This window comes from Physeter macrocephalus, unplaced genomic scaffold, assembly GCF_002837175.3.
Source record: "Physeter macrocephalus isolate SW-GA unplaced genomic scaffold, ASM283717v5 random_150, whole genome shotgun sequence".
Classification (NCBI taxonomy): Eukaryota; Metazoa; Chordata; class Mammalia; order Artiodactyla; family Physeteridae; genus Physeter; species Physeter macrocephalus.
Window position 1 is genome coordinate 86,480 of NW_021145436.1, and position 17,507 is coordinate 103,986.

Sequence of the window (17,507 nt, forward strand, 5' to 3'; positions counted from 1 at the left end):
CCCACTCCACCGCATGGCTGCCGTTTCCTCCAGGTGCCCACAGGGACCACGGCCTACTTCTTTCTGCACCCTAAGCACTGAGCACTGACACACAGGAAACCAAAAAAGGGGACCATGGAGCCCACATTTGCCTCCCCACAACTCACATTGCTTTTCCCAGTTTGGAAATGAATGCTCTGCAGCCACCGTGGCCCCTGTGTGGGTGTGTCTGGTTTGGCCAGCATAACATTAAGCTTTTTTTTTGTATTCCTTGCCAACTAATTCCACATAAAAAGAAATGGATGTCCGGTTGTTCTAGAAAAACTAGAAGGTTCTAGAGCGGCCCTATCCAGTACAGTGACCATTAGCACTTGAAATGTGGCGACCCCAAATGGGGATGTGCTGTCCTTGTAAAATAGGCGAAGGATTTCAAAAACTTAGTGCAGTAGAATGTAAGCTACCTGGCTAGTAATTTTTTATACTGATGACATGTTGAAATGATCCTATTTTGGATATACTGGGTTAAATAAAATATATGAGAATTCATTGCACTTGTTTCATTCTACTTTTCTTCGCGTGGCCAGCTGACAAGTTTAAATGCTGCCCCCCATGGCTCATACTTTGTTTCCATTGGACAGCGCTGCTCTATCATTTTTCTTTTTTTTTTTTTTTGGCTGCATCATGGCATGTGGGATCTTAGTTCCCCAACCAGGGATCGAACTGTGCCCCCTGCAGTGGAAGCGTGGAGTCCTAACCGCCAGGCCACTAGGAAAGTCCTGGACAGCGCTGCTCTGGACACCCCCGGGCTGTGGTACTGAACGCTGGGTGCTGAGTGAAGGCTACCCCTTCCCAGACTCGGCCCCTGCCCCACCACTTGCTTCACGGGTACTTCACCCACTGGAGTTACCTGCTGGGTCCCTGCAGGCAGGAGCGTTCTGTGGCCCAAGCACGAGTCCCCGATTAGTTCTGGGGTTCCCTAAGACAAGCTTTCAAATATTTGAAGACAAGGATCTCCCCTGATCTCAGTCATGGACTTGCCATCCCCTGTTCCTTTAACCACTCCTCCCACGGCATGGGTCTGAGTGGGTCCCTTGTCATCTGGCGTGAGTTAAAGGATGTGGGCCTCGGAGACAGGGCCGGTCCCAGCGTTGGCCCTGGTTCTCCTTAGAGCCCTCTCCACGGGCGGAAGCATCTTGTCTCTGAACTTGAGCTTCCTCGGCTGTACAGTGGGGCATCTCGTGCCTCCCTCCCGCGGCCAGTGCAAGGAGTAAAGGGCTCGCTGTGTCACAGGCCTGAAAAAAGGGTTTCCCTTCCGTCGCTGCCCCTAGCTATCAAGGTGGTGCCCAGAGGGAGAATCCAGGAGGTGGGCTGGAAATGGGACCCACTACAGAGACCCCTGAGGAGACCCCATAGGATTTCCCCCCTCCCCTGGCCACTCGAGGGACCGGAGAGAAACAGATAGGAGAAGGACAGAGGGCAGTTTTCAGAAACCCTTCTGGAGGGAGGAGTCTCTCTTTACTGGTGTGGATGAGGCTGTCTAGGTGTTGGGCATCATAGTGAGGCGGGGGGCCTTCAGAGTGGTCAGATGGGGGAACAGGGCGGAGCTGGTGTAGCTCAGCCTGTGGGGACCGGTGGTGGGCGTGTTGACAGGGCTGGCGGCGGACGGCGGGGAGGTCAGCGCCACGCCGCCTTCGTCCAGGGAGCGCTTGTAGGGGACTGGAGCATCATTTCGGAGGTCCTGGAGGGCCAGGTAGGCCTGGAGTATCTGTGGGCAGAGGAGGGCGAGCTGGAGGCTGGCTTGGGTGGGGTTGGCCCCGGGCGGGAGCTGTGCCACAGCTCACTGGATGACGCCCACGGCTGGGCTGCGTGTGCTGGGAGGAAGGGGCGCCTTCTTCCCTCTTTGCCCAAAGTCACGAAAGGGGCTTGCGGAGGCCCTGGGGAGCTGGGTGGAAGGTTCTAGCCCTCTTAGCTCACACCAACCCGCCCTGCAGGGAGGAGGCTCCTCACCCAGACGAGGATGGAGAAGAAAGCGAAGGTGACGGCGGCCTTGGCGCTACTGCTCCCCAGAAGGAATTGTCTGGGCGGTGAACGCTGCCACTGATTGGCCAGGAAGCAGAATCCCACGGACCAAATGCCTGCCCAGAGGACTGGGGGGTCGAGGGAGAGAAGAGGGGTTGGGGGGCGTGAGGTGGGGCGAGAGGGCTCAGGAAGGGTGGCTGGGGCCGGGGCCTCGGATCTTGCTGCGGCCTCTCCCTCCCAGCCGGCCGCAAAACACCCCGTGGAGCGGGGTGTGCCGTCCACTACAGGGTTCGCCAGCCACTTGCGGCTTTTTATGTTTCACTCAATCAAAAACTCCAATCGAGGCCCGTGAGCCGTGGCCGCTGAGCCTGCGCGTCCGGAGCCTGTGCTCCACAACGGGAGAGGCCACAGCAGTGAGAGGCCCGCGTACCGCAAAAAAAAAAAAAATTCCAATCGATTAAAATAGAATTAAAAAAAATGCCACCCCTTGGTGGCACTGGCCACACTTCAAGTGCTCGGTGGCCACACGTGGCCCGTGGCTCCCGTGTTGGGGAGTCCAGGCACAGAACATTCCCGTCCTCACAGAACCTTCTCTTGGACGGCGCTGGACTCGGTGACCTTTAGGGGCCCTCCCAGCCCTAAGTTGCTGGAACTGGGCAGGTGCAGAAAAGGAGAGGAAGGAGCCTGGGGCCTGAGGAAAAGGAACGAGCATTTATTTGGCGCTTACTGTGTGCCGGGCTCTATCTAGGGCGCTCGGCATTGGTTAGGAGGCCAGGCCTGGCTTGGAAGCCTGGATCTGCCACTCGGCAGCCGTTACACGACCTCCTCAAGCCTCAGTTTCCTCTGTGAAATAGGAATCTGAACAGGACTTCCCTCCTTGGGTGGTTCTGAGGAAGAAATGAGACAGGCATGGGGACCTCTTGAAGCGGCGCCTGACACGTGGGATACGCCCGGGAAATATCAGCATCACTGCAGGAGTCCTTTCTCCAGTTTCCTCCTCAGAAAAACCCTGAAGGTGGGAGTCTTCATCCCAGCTTCTACAGAAGCTTAGAGAGGGGAGAAAACTCACACACTGAGGAGGCGCCAGAGGTGAGATTTCAAACCTGGGTCTGTCTGACTCTGTGCTCTGCACCCTACCTCTGGCCACTGCCACCGGTGGCTTTTCAAGAAAGGTTGTGAAGAAGGGAGGTGAATGCGAGGAAAAAGCTGGGCAGGAGAGAGGCTTCTAGAATTAGTCTGGGGGTCAGAAGAGATGACCCTTACCCTGAGTCTAAGGGATGGGCAATGATTCCCCGGGAGGAAACAGCGGGCGCAGAAGAGCTTTGAGAAGTGAGGGACGAAGCTTTGGGTCACCTGTGGAGGACGGTCGGGGCCGGCTGGGTGGTCAAGGGCAGTGCCCGGGGGGCTCACCGGCCAGGATGAAGTCCAGGAGCTGGAAGGCCCTCCTGAAGCGGCTGCTGGCGACGCGGCCCTCATGGGCGTCCAGGGCGAGGAAGGCCAGGCAGCTGAGGAAGGCCAGGAGGCCGGCTCCCACGGCGAAGCTGCAGCCCGCGTTGTTGCCGTTGAGGACGCAGTGGAGCTGCGAAGAGTTGGTCTTGTTCTGGTAGCCATCAGTCAGCAGGGAGGAGAAGACGATGAGGGAGAAGACCTGTGGGTGCAGGACGGGGGTTCCCAGGGGCCGGAGCAGAGCTCAGCGTCTCCCCAGACCGGCTCATCCTCCCGGGCGGGTCCCCGTCACTGGGCGTGGGGGCCCTGCCGTACACCCTCCCGGTGGTTCCGACCCCTCCCCCCCCGTCACATCCTCAGAGCTTCCCAGAGCCATCCTCCTGCTGCCCCCTGGCCCCTCTCCTCCATCCCGGCTCAGGCCTCGTCCTCCCCGCCGGGCCCTTGCCCCAGCCTCTTCCCCGGCCTCCCTGACTCCAAGTCTCCCCACACGGCCCCCAGGGGCTCTTTCCACACTCTGCCCCTCCCAGCTCCCAGCCCCGCACCCCCATGGCTCCCTAGCACCTCCAGGACAGAGTCCCAGCCCCTCATCTCCCCCCCCTCACCCCTGCCTCGCTCACGCTCGCCTTCTGCCCCCAAACCCAAGTACCAATATGAAATGCACCGTGCCCGGGATACGGGAAGAGAGGGCAATAAGTGTCTGCTGTCCTGTTGGTTCTCTCTGCCTTCACGTCTTTCCCTGTGGCCGCCACTTCTTCCTCCTCTCTCCCGGCTCCACTAATTCCTCTCCATTTTAAAAAAGGAATTTGTGAAATATTCCAAAGACACAGAAACGTACAGAGAGAAGTGTAATAAACACTCAGTACCTAACAAACATTCACCTTTTGCTTCAAGGCTTTTTTTTTTTTTTTTTTTTAATATATTTTGGCCACGCCACACAGCTTGTGGGATTCTCAGTTCCCCGACCAGGGATCAAACCTGGGCCACGGTAGTGAAAGAGCTGAACTCTAACCGCTAGGCCACCACGGAACTCCCAAGGCTTTGGGACTTCCCTGGCAGTCCAGTGGTGACTCCGCACTTCCACTGCAGGGGGCACGGGTTCGATCCCTGGTTGGGGAACTAGGATCCCACATGCCACACGGCGCAGCCAAAAAAAAAAGAAAAAAAGAAAAAAAAAAAAAGCAAATGCAGGGTTTCCCTGGTGGCACAGTGGTTAAGAATCCACCTGCCAATGCAGGGGACACGGGTTCGAGCCCTGGTCCGGGAAGATCCCACATGCTGTGGAGCAACTAAGCCCGTGCGCCACAACTAGTGAGCCTGCGCTCTAGAGCCCGGGCTCCGCAACAAGAGAAGATGCCGCAATGAGAAGCCTGTGACCGCAACGAAGAGTAGCCCCTGCTCTCCACAACTAGAGAAACTAGGTCTTCACACACAGCAACGAAGACCCAACACGGCCAAAAATAAATAAATTAAATAAATAAATTTAAAAAAAAAGCAAATGCAGCCTCACCGATATGCTAGCCCTGTCACCTTTGTCTGTGCACACACTGCATACAGCACATCGGGGTACCACTGTCCATCTAACCCTGTTCATTTATGAAACCACCGATGTACTCCACAAGCACTAGCCTGTGTCATCCTTACAACCACCCTGGGATGTGGGCACTATTAACACCCTTGATTTTTTAGATAATGGAGCTGAGGCACAGAGAGGGTGAAGAGTGGCCCAAAGTCAGTCAGCTAGTGAGAGGCAGTGCCTGGATTTGAACCCAAGTTGTCTGGCTCCTGAATCTGCTTTAACCCCTGCTGTATATGCTGCCACCGGCCGGACCAGAAGCCCTGAGGGCAGGGCTTCCCATCAATGAGATTCAGTGACGATCTGAAGCCCCAGTGATTTGTCCCGGATGGTCACAATGCAGCGTGGGAGGGGCCACACCGGGTATGGAAGGAACCGGTGTGTGTATGTGATGGGGGGTGGGAGCTGGTCCAGGAGGGCTTTCTGGATGTGGTGAGGCCTGTAAGGGACGCTGCAGGGTGAGAAAGGCTACGGAGTGGCCTTCCAGGCTACTGGGAGTCTGGGGGTCAGTAGGGAGCCATGGAATGGCTGAGAGCAGGGGAGGGGCAGGGTCAGCTCTGAAGACCCCTGTGGGGCCATGCAGAGGTGGACTGGAGGCTGGGAGTCTGGGGAGGAGGCTGGGGCCTACGCTCAGGGAGAGAGTCAAGGTTTGAGCAGGAACTGAAGTCAGGAGGCCGGATTTAGGAAGAGGTAAGGTGAGATCTGAATTGTACCTTAAAGAATGGGGGAGTTTTGGGGAGTGATAAATTGGGAGTTTGGGATTGGCATATACACACTACTATATATAAAATAGATAATAAGGACCTATTGTATAGCACAGGGAACTCTACTCATAGACTGTAATGGCCTATATGGGAAAAGAATCTAAAAAAGAGTGGATATATGTATAGGTATAACTGATTCATTTTGCTGTACACCTGAAACTAACACAACATCAACTATAATCAACTATACTCCAATAAAACTTAAAAAAAAAAAAATGAGGAGTTTTGCAGGCAGACAGGAGGAAGGGCATTCCAGGCAGGCCAAACCATGTGTGCAGAAGCCAGATGCTGCAGAGTGGAGCTCCTCATCTGGGGGATCTGGTGTGAGGTGAGGCTGGAAACACAGGCGGGGACCAGACCCTCTGAGGCCTTGAACACCACACCGAGGGGCCTGGACTTGGGAGCCCTGGCAAAAATTAATTTTCTAGCTTGGACTTAATTTTATGCATGGAAGGGTTCTGAACAGAGGATGGTCAGCGTCAGACAGGGAGTTAGAGAAAATCTCCCTGGTCATGATGGATGGGAGGGCCCAGGCAGAAAAGCTGAGGCCAGGGCTCCGGGGAAGCCGGCGATATTTAGGACGCAACACTGGACTTGGTGATCGATTGGACGTGGTAGTGTTGGGGACAGGAGGGAGGGAGGAGACAAGGGGAAGGTAATTCATCAGAATTTGAACTCCTCCTGGACAGGGTGCATGTGGGCCCCTTCTCTCTACACCCAGCACCCAGCAGCAGACTGGACCTCTGCGAATGTGTTGAAAGAGTGAACGACTTTGGCCCTTCTTCTTTGCTCCTGCCCTGCCCTTCAGAGTGGGGACGGGAGAGGCAGAGGATGGACCCCTAAACTCTTCAGCCTCTGTCCATTCTCCTCTCTCCTTTGCCTTAATTGCCTTCTCTGAATAAAGAGAACAAATAATAATAATGACTAGTCCCTCTTTTTGTCCCAGCACTTTAGCATTAAGGGAGGGTATTCACATCCGTTCCGTTCCAGGGCTGCAGCACTGAGTCTGCAGAAGGGGAGCGTCTTGCCCTGCCGGTCCAAGGCAGAGCCAGGTCAAGGACGGGAAGGCCCATTGATCATTTTTGACCCCGGATTCATTTCACCTGCGCCCCCTCCCTGCAGCCCCGGGGGCCCCGCGTGGTCGCGGTTACTAAACCATCGCCCTTTCACAGGTGATAAATCGAAAGCCGTGACTGTGCAGTGGAAAGAGCCAGCCGCGTCTGACTCCCACAGCTGTGTGGCTGGCCTTGGGCAAACTGCTCACCTCTTGGAGCCTCAGTTTCCCAGTCTGCCTCGGTGCTGCAAAGACGCGGACGCCCGGCCCTGATGGTAATTCTCATGACTGGCCAGAGAGGGGAAGCGTCCTCTCAAGGTTAGTCATGGGGGGAGGGGTTTGGAATCCAGCCCCCCTGACTTCCAGGCCCGCGGGCTGTCTGTCCACTGACCCCAAAAACCTTGGACACGCAAGAAGGGGGCTTGGCTGGGCCGGAGGGACCCTAAGCCTCTGAAGCCCGAGGCCGATCTCCTTCCACACCCCTCCTGGCCTGTCCCCAGGGAGGGAGTGAAGATTCATTAGTTATGGCACCAGCTGGCAGGCAGCCGTGAGAAGGACGAAGGACAGGAGGACCAGCTGCCCCGAGACTCCCTGCCGAGGAGCTGGGCCAGGGGGGAAGGAGGAGAGGGCGGGCGGAAGGGAGGAGGGAGGTGGCAGGCAAGGTCCGTGACTGAAACGTCTGGCACAGTCAGAGGCCCTTCCCCCCAGCCCTTCCCCACCCCCTTCTCCCCCGCCACCCGCCCTTCCTCCTGAAGCGTCGGAAGCCAAGCCCGTGCATCCTTCTGACTCGCTCTCCAGCTGGGTGACGTCCTTGGGCAAGTCGCTCAACCTCTGTGAGCCTCGGTTTCCCCTTGGGTCCAACAGGTGTAATGACGCTCACGTCATAGGGTCGTAGTGAGGCGTGCAAGAGCGAAGGCCAGCGAGGGGCTTGGAACTGGGATGTGGAATGCGTTTTTCAGATGGACACGAGTCCCCACCACCCTACGCCCCCCAAACCCATCGCTCTCTCCTCGATCACAAGTTGGTCCCAATAATAATCGCTATCGAAGGAAAGATGGCTACTTGCCAGGCGCACGCTAATCAGTTTAGGGGCCTTGATTTCATTTTCACACACAGTCTTTCCTGGTGAGCGGGAAGGACTACACGTGGGAGGGTGTGGAGGTTCAGACACATCAAGTCACTCGCTCAAGGTCACACAGACCTGGGGTGACCAGGGAAGTTATCAAATAAAACGGGGCACTTTTGAGAATCAAAGGAGGTGCCGCTGATAATTACGCCAGGACCAACCCAGGCAAGCAGGGGAGGATGTCGCTCTACGTGGAGACCATGTGGCCGAACCAGGATTCTCAGTCAGGCCGGATCGATCCTTCTGGAATAGGACCCTGCATTCAATCCCGGGCATCCCACCTACTCTCCTGACCCCGATCAAATCTCATCATCTCCCTGGGCCTCGGTTCCCAACTCTGTCAGAGGAGTGCTGTGGAGGCTGCACAGGGTAAAGCCCACAGTCACAGCTTTAACCCCTCAAGGACTGAGGTCCAGAGAGGAGCAGTGATCGGCTCAAGGTCACACAGCAAAGTCGGGGGCGAATGAGGATCTGACCCCAGGTGTCTTGACTCTTTGCGAAAGCGGTAATGACGAAACGAGTGCAGGTAAATCCCTTGCTTGGCACCGTGCCTGGCACATAGTGACCACCTACCCTCTGGCATCTGAGGTCTACATTACATATTATTATTCTCTTCCTAACTCTGTGCATCTTTCCCCCCAGCGGCCCCAGCCCCTGCTCCTCTTCTGGTCCCTTGTCTGAGAGGTGGAAATGAATGGGCTCTGGCATCTCACAGACCCCGGTCCGATTCCCTGCCTCTTACTGCGTGACCTTAGCCAATGCTGTCCAATGGAACCTTCCACCATGATGGAAATGTTCTAGATCCTTACTGTCCAATATGAGAGCCGCCAGGCTGAAATGTGGCCACTGTGACTGAGGAATGAATTCCTTTTTTTTTTTTTTTTTTGGCCGTACCATGCAGCTTGTGGGATCTTAGTTTCTCCACCAGGGATCGAACCCGGGCTGCCTGCAGCAGTGGAAGTGTGGAGTCCTAACCACTGGACTGCCAGGGAATTCCCTGAATATTTTATTTTATTTAGTTTAGATTAGAATAGCCACACGTGGCTTGTGGTTACCAAATTGGACAGCACAGCCTTAAAAAAATTATTTAACTTTCTCTGATCCTCAGTTTTCTTCTCTCAAAAATGGGGCTCCATAGCACCCACTTTGCAGGGTCGTTTCTTCCCAGGAGAGTTAATAGGTGCTCAGAATAGCGCAGGGCCTATAGTTAGACGCTCAGTAAAGGGTGACTTCCATTGTGAGCTCCCTTTGGCTTCATTTTCCCCATCTGACCCCTTCTTTCCCCCCCCACTCTCTCTGCACTGGGTCTGGGAGGTGGGACACCTGTTTCCTGTCACCCATGGGGCAGCCGGGCCACAGGAGGGCCTCACCCCTGCAAAGATCCGCACGATCGTCTTTGGCCTCTTGAGAAACTGCACGGCTTCACTGTCGGCCAGGTCCTGGAGGCTTTCTGGGATTCGCATGACTGCTGTTCTGCTGCCCAGGCCCTGAGAGGCCGGAGCAGGGATGCTGGGAGCTGCCTGCTGGGCACTGCCGTCCGGAGACGCCAGGCCCACCCCGGGGCTCAGCTGCTGCGAGACAAGAGGGATGGTGGGGGGATGGTTAGAGTCCAAGGTGCGGGGTAAAGGGGCTGCCAGGGGTCCCAGGAGTAGGGGGCAGGGGATGGGAGGGTCCTGGTAGTCCCAGGATGGGGTTATATAGGGTGAGGGTTCTTAGGAGTCGGTGCATGGGTGAAGGAGATGCTGGGGTAGGGGTCCTAGAGATGGGGGCGCAGGGTGAGAGGGCGGCTGATGGTCCCATGAATTGGGGTGCCGGGGGAGGGGGCTTCTGAGAATTCCAGAGGTAGGGGCACAGGGGGAGGGAGCTGCTGGGGTCCTAGGAGTCAGGAATGCAGCCTGAGGAGGGCCCCAGAGGTGGAGGTGCAGGGTGGGGAGATGCCAGGCCAGGGAGAAGGAGCGGGGAGCAGGCAGGATACCGGGGTGATGCCCTGACACAGGAGCCAGAGGGCCCATTTTAAGGACTGTGTTAATGGGATTTTCGAGGGACTAGGGGTGCTGGAATGGCGATCAGAACCCCGGGGAGGTCTGAAACAGGCGGAATCCCTTTCAGGCTTTGGGGTGACACCACCCGTAGTGGAGACCCCAAGCAGCTCAGGGTAGATTTTAGGCTGTCCTCGTGATTGCGGGTGATTGCCTTAGAATCAAGGCCTCCCCCTAGAGTTCAAGGCCATCTTCATAAAAGTGCATTTCCTCAAGTCGGGGGTCTGGACCTCAGATGTGTAGGGAACACGGGCTCAGAACTCAGCTGTCCCCTCAGAATGAGGAGGCCGTGCCCCCGGCACTAAGCTACCTTCAGAGAGTCGGGGTCTTCCCTTTAAGGACGTGGAATGGGGGTGGTGACACTTGGGGGTGATGCTGCTTGACAAAGCGGCACCCCTACTCTGGAGGCCGGGTCAACGTCACCTGGAGGCCCGCTCTTCCTTCGGCCCACCTTCCCCTCCTGGTCCTGGCACCACTTCAGCCTCCTTTTGGTTCCTCTTTTTCCCGCCTTTTCGCTCCTCTGCTGGAGCTGATTGGCTGCACCAAAGCCACGCCCCCTATCTTTCCCCACCTACTCTGGAGCTGACAGGAGCAGGGGCGTGGCCTCAGCGGACGTTGGGCCGCCCGCCGTTGGCCGGCTGCGCGCGGAAGCCCTGCACCGTCCCAGAAGTCCCGGGAGTCTGGCGTCCGCCCCGCCCCTTTCCCTTTGAAGCGCTTGGACAAGGAGATACTTCTGCAGCGCATGCGCCGAGTCCAAGGAAAGCGAGTTGTGGAGCAAGGCAGGCAGATTGCGCGTGCGCAGTCGACACAGGGCGTTAGAAGAAGGAAATGGACCCCGCTCAATGACCCAGGCATTGCGCATGCGTCTTACTGCGGACTGAAGCCGAACCTCGAAGGACCAGGACGCTTTTCTGCACATGCGCAGGAGGTTCAATGACAGTCGAACGTTGGCTAAGGTGAGGGAAATGGTGAAGGATTGCCTGGCCGGGGGTGGGCGGCCCTGCACCCCTATGTAGCCTTCCGAGCATATCCTATGCGCTTAAGATCCACCTGCCGCCCAGACCCCGCAGAGACTAGTTGTGCCACCACAGGGCTTCTGGGCCCGCAATACGCTCCAGGACTTGAAGACCTCTGACCCCTGCCTAGGACTCAGGCCAACTGAGCAGTGTGGGAGGGGACGGACAGGAGGGCCTACGAGGCGGGCGGATGGGCTCTGCGCCCTTCCTGGGGTAGAAACGGCCCCTGGAAGTTGGGACACGGAGGTGGAGAGGGCGCCTTTACCCCCAGATGACTTTGACTTATGCCCATTTCCCTCGTTTAGGCTGCGGGGAAAGGGTCTGGCCATGCTGCATGTGACCCGAGGGGTCTGGGGATCCAGGGTCCGAGTACGGCCCCTGTTGCCCGCGCTCCTCGGCCACCCCCGGGCCCTGTCATCGCTGGAGGCCAAGATGGGGGAGTACCGCAAGATGTGGAACCCCACGGAGCCCCGCGACTGGGCCCAGCAGTACCGCGAGCGGTTCATCCCGTTCTCCAAAGAGCAGCTGCTCCGCCTCCTGATAAAGGTACCGCCCGTCCCGGGTCCAAGAGCCTGGGAACTACGAATCCCGGCAGGCCTAGCGGCGGTACAGCCCTTCATGCTATAGAGGGATGCCTTGGCGCCCCCTGGGAGTTGTAGTTCCTGTTCCCTTTCTAGGCCCGGGTGGGCGTGGGGTGAGTCGGAATGCGGGGGACTGACCTTTGAGATGCAGATAGATGCAGCAGCAGTTCCAGACTCTAGCTTGTTCTTGGGGCTGGAACAAGCACTCACTGGGGCATGGTTTTCCCCTCTACGAAATGGGTATAATAATCATCCTCATCATTACTATTACTACTGCCTAATAATAATTATTATACCCACGAAGCTATAATTATAATGATACACACAGAGCTCTTATTATATGGCACTGTGCTACACATTTCCCACATATTACTGAATTATTGAACAACCCAGTAAGAGAGGTACCACCATCATTCCCATTTTACAAATGAGGTAACTGAATCAGGAAAAGGGCAATGACTCACCCAAGGTCATGACTAGTGGCCCAGATTTGAACCAAAGTGGTCTGACTCCACAGCAGGGTGGGGACAAGGGTGAGGCAAGTAGGCACTTGCTCGACCCTAACAGCTTACCCCGCTATTGCCATCATACTTGTGATTATTCTGTATTATCTTTCATTCATTTAATAATTATTGATTAAACACCTATATGGACTAAGTCCTGTGCTGGGCTTTATCCATACAGAAAAGTATATATACAAACACATAAACACACATGTATATATACGGACACAGATAATCACATCACATTCTCACCATTGCTTTTTTGAGAAAGAGGGTATGAGCCTCTGTTGCCGATAAGGAAACAGGCTCAGAGAAGTGATGACATTCACCCCGGGCACCGAGATAGGAAGCATAAAAAAGTGGTTAAATATGTGTGCTCTGGAGTCAGATAGGCCTGGATTGGAGTCTCAGCTTTTCTTTATACAGACAGTGTAGCCCTCAGCAAGTGACTTCTCTGAATCTAAGTGTCCCCTCTGAATAATGAGGGTTATAATTCCATCAACCTCCTTGCATCCTCTAGAGGATGATGTCATGCCAGCAAACGGTGCCTGGCACACAAATAAGGAGTGACTCCTGGCCAGTAAGTGTCAAAGCGGGAACTTGAACATCTAGCTCTTCAAGTCATCTGTTTGTCACTCTCTGGAGCTACCTCAGTTTCTTGGCCAGTGAAATTGATCAACCCTTGTCCCTTCTAAAAAACGCCCAAATTTTAAAGAGCCCAGAGCTCTGATTGTCTGTCTGGGCTGCCCAGGAAAGAATTCCTCCCCATGAGGAAGTAGGGAGAGGCCTAAAGAGAAGTTTTGCTTCCCGAGGTAACAGGAGTTCCATTCCAGTCCTGCAGAGAAGGCGGCTTTGGAGGACTTCGTGACCCACGTGAACTTTTGCACCTTGTTCCACTACCATCACATCCTGGCCCAGCTGCAGGTGAGGACAGGGTCCCTCTGGCCGTGCCATCCTTGTTTGCTTATCCATTCATTAAGCAAAAATTCTCTGAGCGCTTACTTGGAGCCTGGCCCTGTTCTAAGCACTGGCAATGCAGCAGTGAGCAGAACAGATGAAGCCATGCCCTTGTGGAGGTGACATTCCAATTGGGGAGATGAGAAATCAATAATTGTAAAATATGATACCCAGGAGTTGTAAGTGCTACTGAAGGTGGAATAGAGAGGGACGAGAAGGGCACCTGTTTTAGACAGGGTGGTCAAGGAAGCCTTCTCTGAGGAGGTGACAGGTGAGCTAAGACCTGAGTGAAGCGATGCAGCGAGCCTGATGGGTGTCTGGGGAAGGACATTCCAGGCAGAGCGAAAAGCACGTGCAAAGGCCCTGAGGTGAGAGAGGGCCTGGAGTGTTGGGGGAATGGCAATGGGACCACTGGCTGGAGGGAGAGAGGGCAGGAGGTGAGAGCAGAGAGGAAGTGGGGGAAAATTGTGCCTGGCCTTGTGGGCTATGCAGAGGACTTGGCTTTTATGCTAAGTGAGCTGGGAGCCGCCGCAGGTGGGCTCTGAGCAGAGGAGGGTCATGAGCTGATTCAGGTGTCAATAGGATCCTTCTGGCTGCCATGTAGGGAACAGACGGTCAGAGGCAGGGAGATCTATTAAAGAGTCTATTATGTTTGTCCAAGTGAGAGATAATGGCAGCTCCCACAAGGGTAATAGCAATGGAAGTGGTGAAAAGTGGTCAGACGCTGCTAATGGTCCGAAGGCATCAGCATTCAGCTGTGTGGGCGGGGCCTTGAGAGAGAGAGGAGTCAAGGGGGCCTCCAGCGTTTCGGGCCTGCTCCTCCCGAAGGATGCAGCTGCCACTTACTGAGACGTGGAAGACAGAGTGGGGGGCAGGAGACAGGTCTGTGGGGAAGATTGAGAGCTCAGTTTTGGACTCAGAAATTTGAGCTGCCTATTGGACAGCCCGGTAGAGAGAGGGACTTGAATGTCCACAGGCTGGAGGTCAAGGGAAGGGGCTGGGCTAAGAAATAACCCTGGAAGCATCTAGATGGTACTACATGCAACCACCAGGGGGATTAGTCCTGAGGAGTGAGTGCCAGTCCTGAGGTCGGGAAGGGGAACTGGAACCAGTGAGGGGGCTGGACAAGGAGCAGTGAGAGAGAAGTAAAACTCCAGGAAATGGTGGAAGCCAAATTCTCAGCATCCTCCTCCTCCTCCTCCAGGATCTTGTGTTGGGTGTCTCCAAGACCACCCTCAGATTCACTGATTTTCACGAGGGGCTCACGGAGCTCAGAAAAGCTGTTATGCTCCCAGTACTAGTTTATTACAGCAAAAGGAGAACAGACAAAATCACAAAGGAAAAAGGCAAGGGGACGGGGTCCAGGAGAGACCAGGTGAGAGCTTCCGGTTGTCCTCTCCCAGCAGAGCCACAGGAACAGTGCTTAATTCATCAGTGATGCATGACAACACGCAGGGTATCACCCATCAGGGAAGCTCACCTGAGCCTTGGTGTCCAGGGTTTTTTGTTGTTTGTTTTTTTTTTTGCGGTACGCGGGCCTCCCTCTGTTGTGGCCCCTCCCGTCGCGGAGCACAGGCTCCGGACGCGCAGGCTCAGCGGCCGCGGCTCACGGGCCCAGCCGCTCCGCGGCACGCGGGATCCTCCCGGACCGGGGCGCGAACCCGGTTCCCCTGCATCGGCGGGCGGACGCGCAGCCACTGCGCCACCGGGGAAGCCCGGTGTCCAGGGTTTTTAATGGTGGGTGGTCAGGCAGGCGTGGCTGATCTTAGTTACTTAGTCTCCAGCCCCTCCAGAGGTCACACTGCTACTTCGTGGCCCCACCATGAATCACATTGTTAGCACAGACTATCGGATGTGGCCCAAGCCCCTGGTAAACCAAGATACTCTCATCAGGCAGGATAGTCCAAGGGCTTAGAGGTTCCCTCCCAGGAGCCCACCAGTTCTCTGGAACGTGCAGGGTTTGGACAACCCAGGCCTGCCGAGTTAACCCTTTACCGCTCCTGCCCCCCATAGCTCTCCTCTTTGCTTCGACGAGGGGCAACATCGGCCCCTCTGTGCCAGGCTCATCAACTCCTTCCTGCAGAACCAAGGAGCAGCTGCCACCAGCCCCATTTGCAGAAGCAGAAACTGTAGCTCCAAGAGGGCCCAGATGTGCCCAAGGTCATACAGGCCCCAAGTGGCAGAGCTAGGATTTACCCCCCTGCCTCCTGGCCTCCAAGCTCTTCTTTGGGGCACTTTTTAAAGTTATTTAAAAATATATTACTATATAAACATCTAAATATATTGAAACAGAAAGAATATACAGTGAAGACAGACATTCTCACTGAGGCAGCAGATTTTAAACGGAGACACTGAGAGGGTTGGGTAGAAGCGCCAAAGGTGAGTGAGACACACTGGGTGACCCTTGGCTGGTGACCTAAGTCCGCTGAGGAACCAGGCAAAGAACAAGAAGAGCCCCAGTTCAGGCGCCAGCTTTGTCGTTCACTAGGCATGCGGGTGACCTTGGTAGGTGACCCCTCTCTGCTCCTCCTTCCTCCTACGCATTTTTTCATTGAGTTGACTCACTAGATATTTACTGAGCACCTACTGTGTCCCCCGAATGGTTCCAGCCCCCAGGACACAGCGGTGAGCCTGAGACGTGTGTATCTGCCTCATGGCGTCATGTTCTAGTGAGGGAGACAGACTCTTGACAAGGTAAAGAAGTAAAATATGTTAAGAGGTGCTAAGTGCCATGGATAGGGGTGCCAGATGAAGTACAGAACGCCCAGTTTACTCATTTCCTACTGCTGCCATAGCAAATTACCATCAACTGGGTGGCATAAAACAAGAGATTTATTCTCTCAGAGCTCAGGAGGCTGGAAGTCCAAAATCAAGCCGTTGGCAGGGTTGGTTTCTTCTGGAGGCTTGGAGGAAGGGAACCATCCTATGCTTCTCTCCCAGCTGCTGGTGGGTGCCGGCAATCCTTGGCTTGTGGACACATCACTCCAATCTCCGTCTCCATCTTCACATTGCCTTCTTCTCTGTGTGTCCTTTTCCGTCTCTTATAAGGACACTCTCATTGGATTTAGGGCCCACCCTAATCCAGTATGATCTCACTTTGATCCTTACCTTAATTATACCTGCAAAGACCCTATTTCCAAATGAGGTCATATTCTTTTTTTTTTTTAATTTATTTTATTTTATTTTTGGCTGCATTTGGTCTTTGTTGCCGCATGCGGGCTATCTCTAGCTGTGGCGAGTGGTGGCCACTCTTCATTGCGGTGCGCGGGCTTCTCATTGCTGTGGCTTCTCTTGTTACGGAGCACGGGCTCTAGGCATGCGGGCTTCAGTAGTTGTGGCATGCGGGCTCAGTTGTTGTGGCTCGTGGGCTCTGGAGCACAGGCTCAGTAGTTGTAGCACAGGGGATTAGTTGTTCCGTGGCATGTGGGATCTTCCCAGACCAGGGCTCAAACCCGTGTCCCCTGCACTGGCAGGCGGATTCTCAACCACTGCGCCACCAGGGAAGCCCAAGGTCGTATTCTGAGGTTCCAAGGGGACATGAATATTTAGGGGATACTATTCAACCTTCTATACCCAGTTAAATTTGAATTTCAGATAAGCTATGAATAGTTTTTTTTTTAAGTATAATTATGTCCATGTAATATAATCCTTATATATTGCATAGGACATACTTAAACTAAAAAATTATTTGTTGTTGATCTGAAAATCCAATTTAACTTGATGTCCTGCATTTTATTTCTTTTTGGCTAAATCTGGTAACCCTAATTAAGAAGAAAAAGAAATCAGAGGTATTTTTGCAATTTTAGGTAGGGTAGTCAGGGAAGGCCTCAGTGAGGGGGTGACATTTGAGTAGCGACCTGAAGGAGGCTAGAGTGAGCCATATGGAGATCTGTGGGAACGGTAAGTGCAAAGGCCCTGTGGCAGGGGTGTGCATGGTGTGTAAGGAGGAACAGCAAGGTGGCTGGTGGGGCTAGAGCTGAGTGCCCAAGGGGGACAGGGCTGAAGATGAAGTCAAAGAGGGGACCCGGGGCCAGATCCTGCAGGGCCTTGTGGGACACAGTGAGGGGAGGGTTCTGTGCAGAGAATAGGCGTGAGCAGATTTCGATGACAACAGGCGCCCTCTGGTGGCCGTACCGGGAACAGACTGGGGGTGAGGATGGGAGCTGGGAGCTGGGAGTCCCGCGCTGAGGCCACCACAGCAGTCCAGGGGGTGAGAAGTGGTCAGATGCTGGATCTATCAATATTCCGAATGTGGTGCCATCAGGATTTGCTGATGGGCTGGAGAAAGAGAGGAGTCCAGGATGACCCAAGGCTTTGGGCCTGAGCACCTGGAAGGATGGGCTTGGCCTCTTCTGAGATGGAGAAGATGGGGGGCGCCGTGGGGTGGAGTGGGAGGGGGAATTGGGGAGGGAGCAGGCTTGGGGAGGAGTTTCAGGACCCCAGTGTGGGA

The 17,507-nt window shown here is 55.0% G+C and overlaps 2 protein-coding genes across 5 annotated transcripts; one reads left to right on the forward strand and one right to left on the reverse strand.

Moving 5' to 3' along the window:
- Positions 1-1,458: 1,458 nt before the first annotated feature.
- SYNGR4 (synaptogyrin 4) lies at positions 1,459-11,585 on the reverse strand. Of its 4 annotated transcripts, XM_028484241.1 has the most exons (6): positions 11,509-11,585; positions 10,872-10,951; positions 9,332-9,532; positions 3,409-3,646; positions 1,987-2,126; positions 1,459-1,744 (listed from the first exon to the last, which is right to left on the reverse strand). In XM_028484241.1, exons 2-6 carry the CDS (start codon positions 10,917-10,919, stop codon positions 1,517-1,519), a joined length of 855 nt encoding a protein of 284 aa, XP_028340042.1. In that variant the 5' UTR covers positions 10,920-10,951; positions 11,509-11,585; the 3' UTR covers positions 1,459-1,516. The 4 variants fall into 4 exon arrangements, with proteins under 4 accessions (XP_028340042.1, XP_023988222.1, XP_028340043.1 ...); XM_024132454.2 differs by lacking the exon at positions 10,872-10,951 and having other exon boundaries at positions 11,509-11,581; XM_028484242.1 differs by lacking the exon at positions 10,872-10,951 and having other exon boundaries at positions 9,332-9,529; positions 11,461-11,538.
- On the forward strand, positions 10,884-15,217 carry LOC114484900 (transmembrane protein 143-like; the record flags this gene model as incomplete). The annotated part of the gene is made up of 4 exons (XM_028484245.2): positions 10,884-10,956; positions 11,322-11,562; positions 12,920-13,047; positions 15,071-15,217. Coding segments are annotated over exons 1-4 (539 nt in total), but the record flags the coding sequence as incomplete, so codon positions are not given.
- Between the last annotated feature and the right edge of the window lie 2,290 nt (positions 15,218-17,507).

Excerpts from the sequence above, each read along its gene's own strand:
- SYNGR4 (XM_028484241.1), bottom strand. The coding sequence starts at position 10,919 with ATGTGCAGAAAAGCGTCCTGGTCCTTCGAGGTTCGGCTTCAGTCCGCA. Across the intron at positions 2,127-3,408 it reads CCTGGACTTCATCCTGGCCG|TCCTCTGGGCAGGCATTTGG; the intron begins GTGAGCCCCCCG and ends TCGACCCCCCAG. Across the intron at positions 1,745-1,986 it reads TCTTCTCCATCCTCGTCTGG|ATACTCCAGGCCTACCTGGC; the intron begins GTGAGGAGCCTC and ends CTCTGCCCACAG.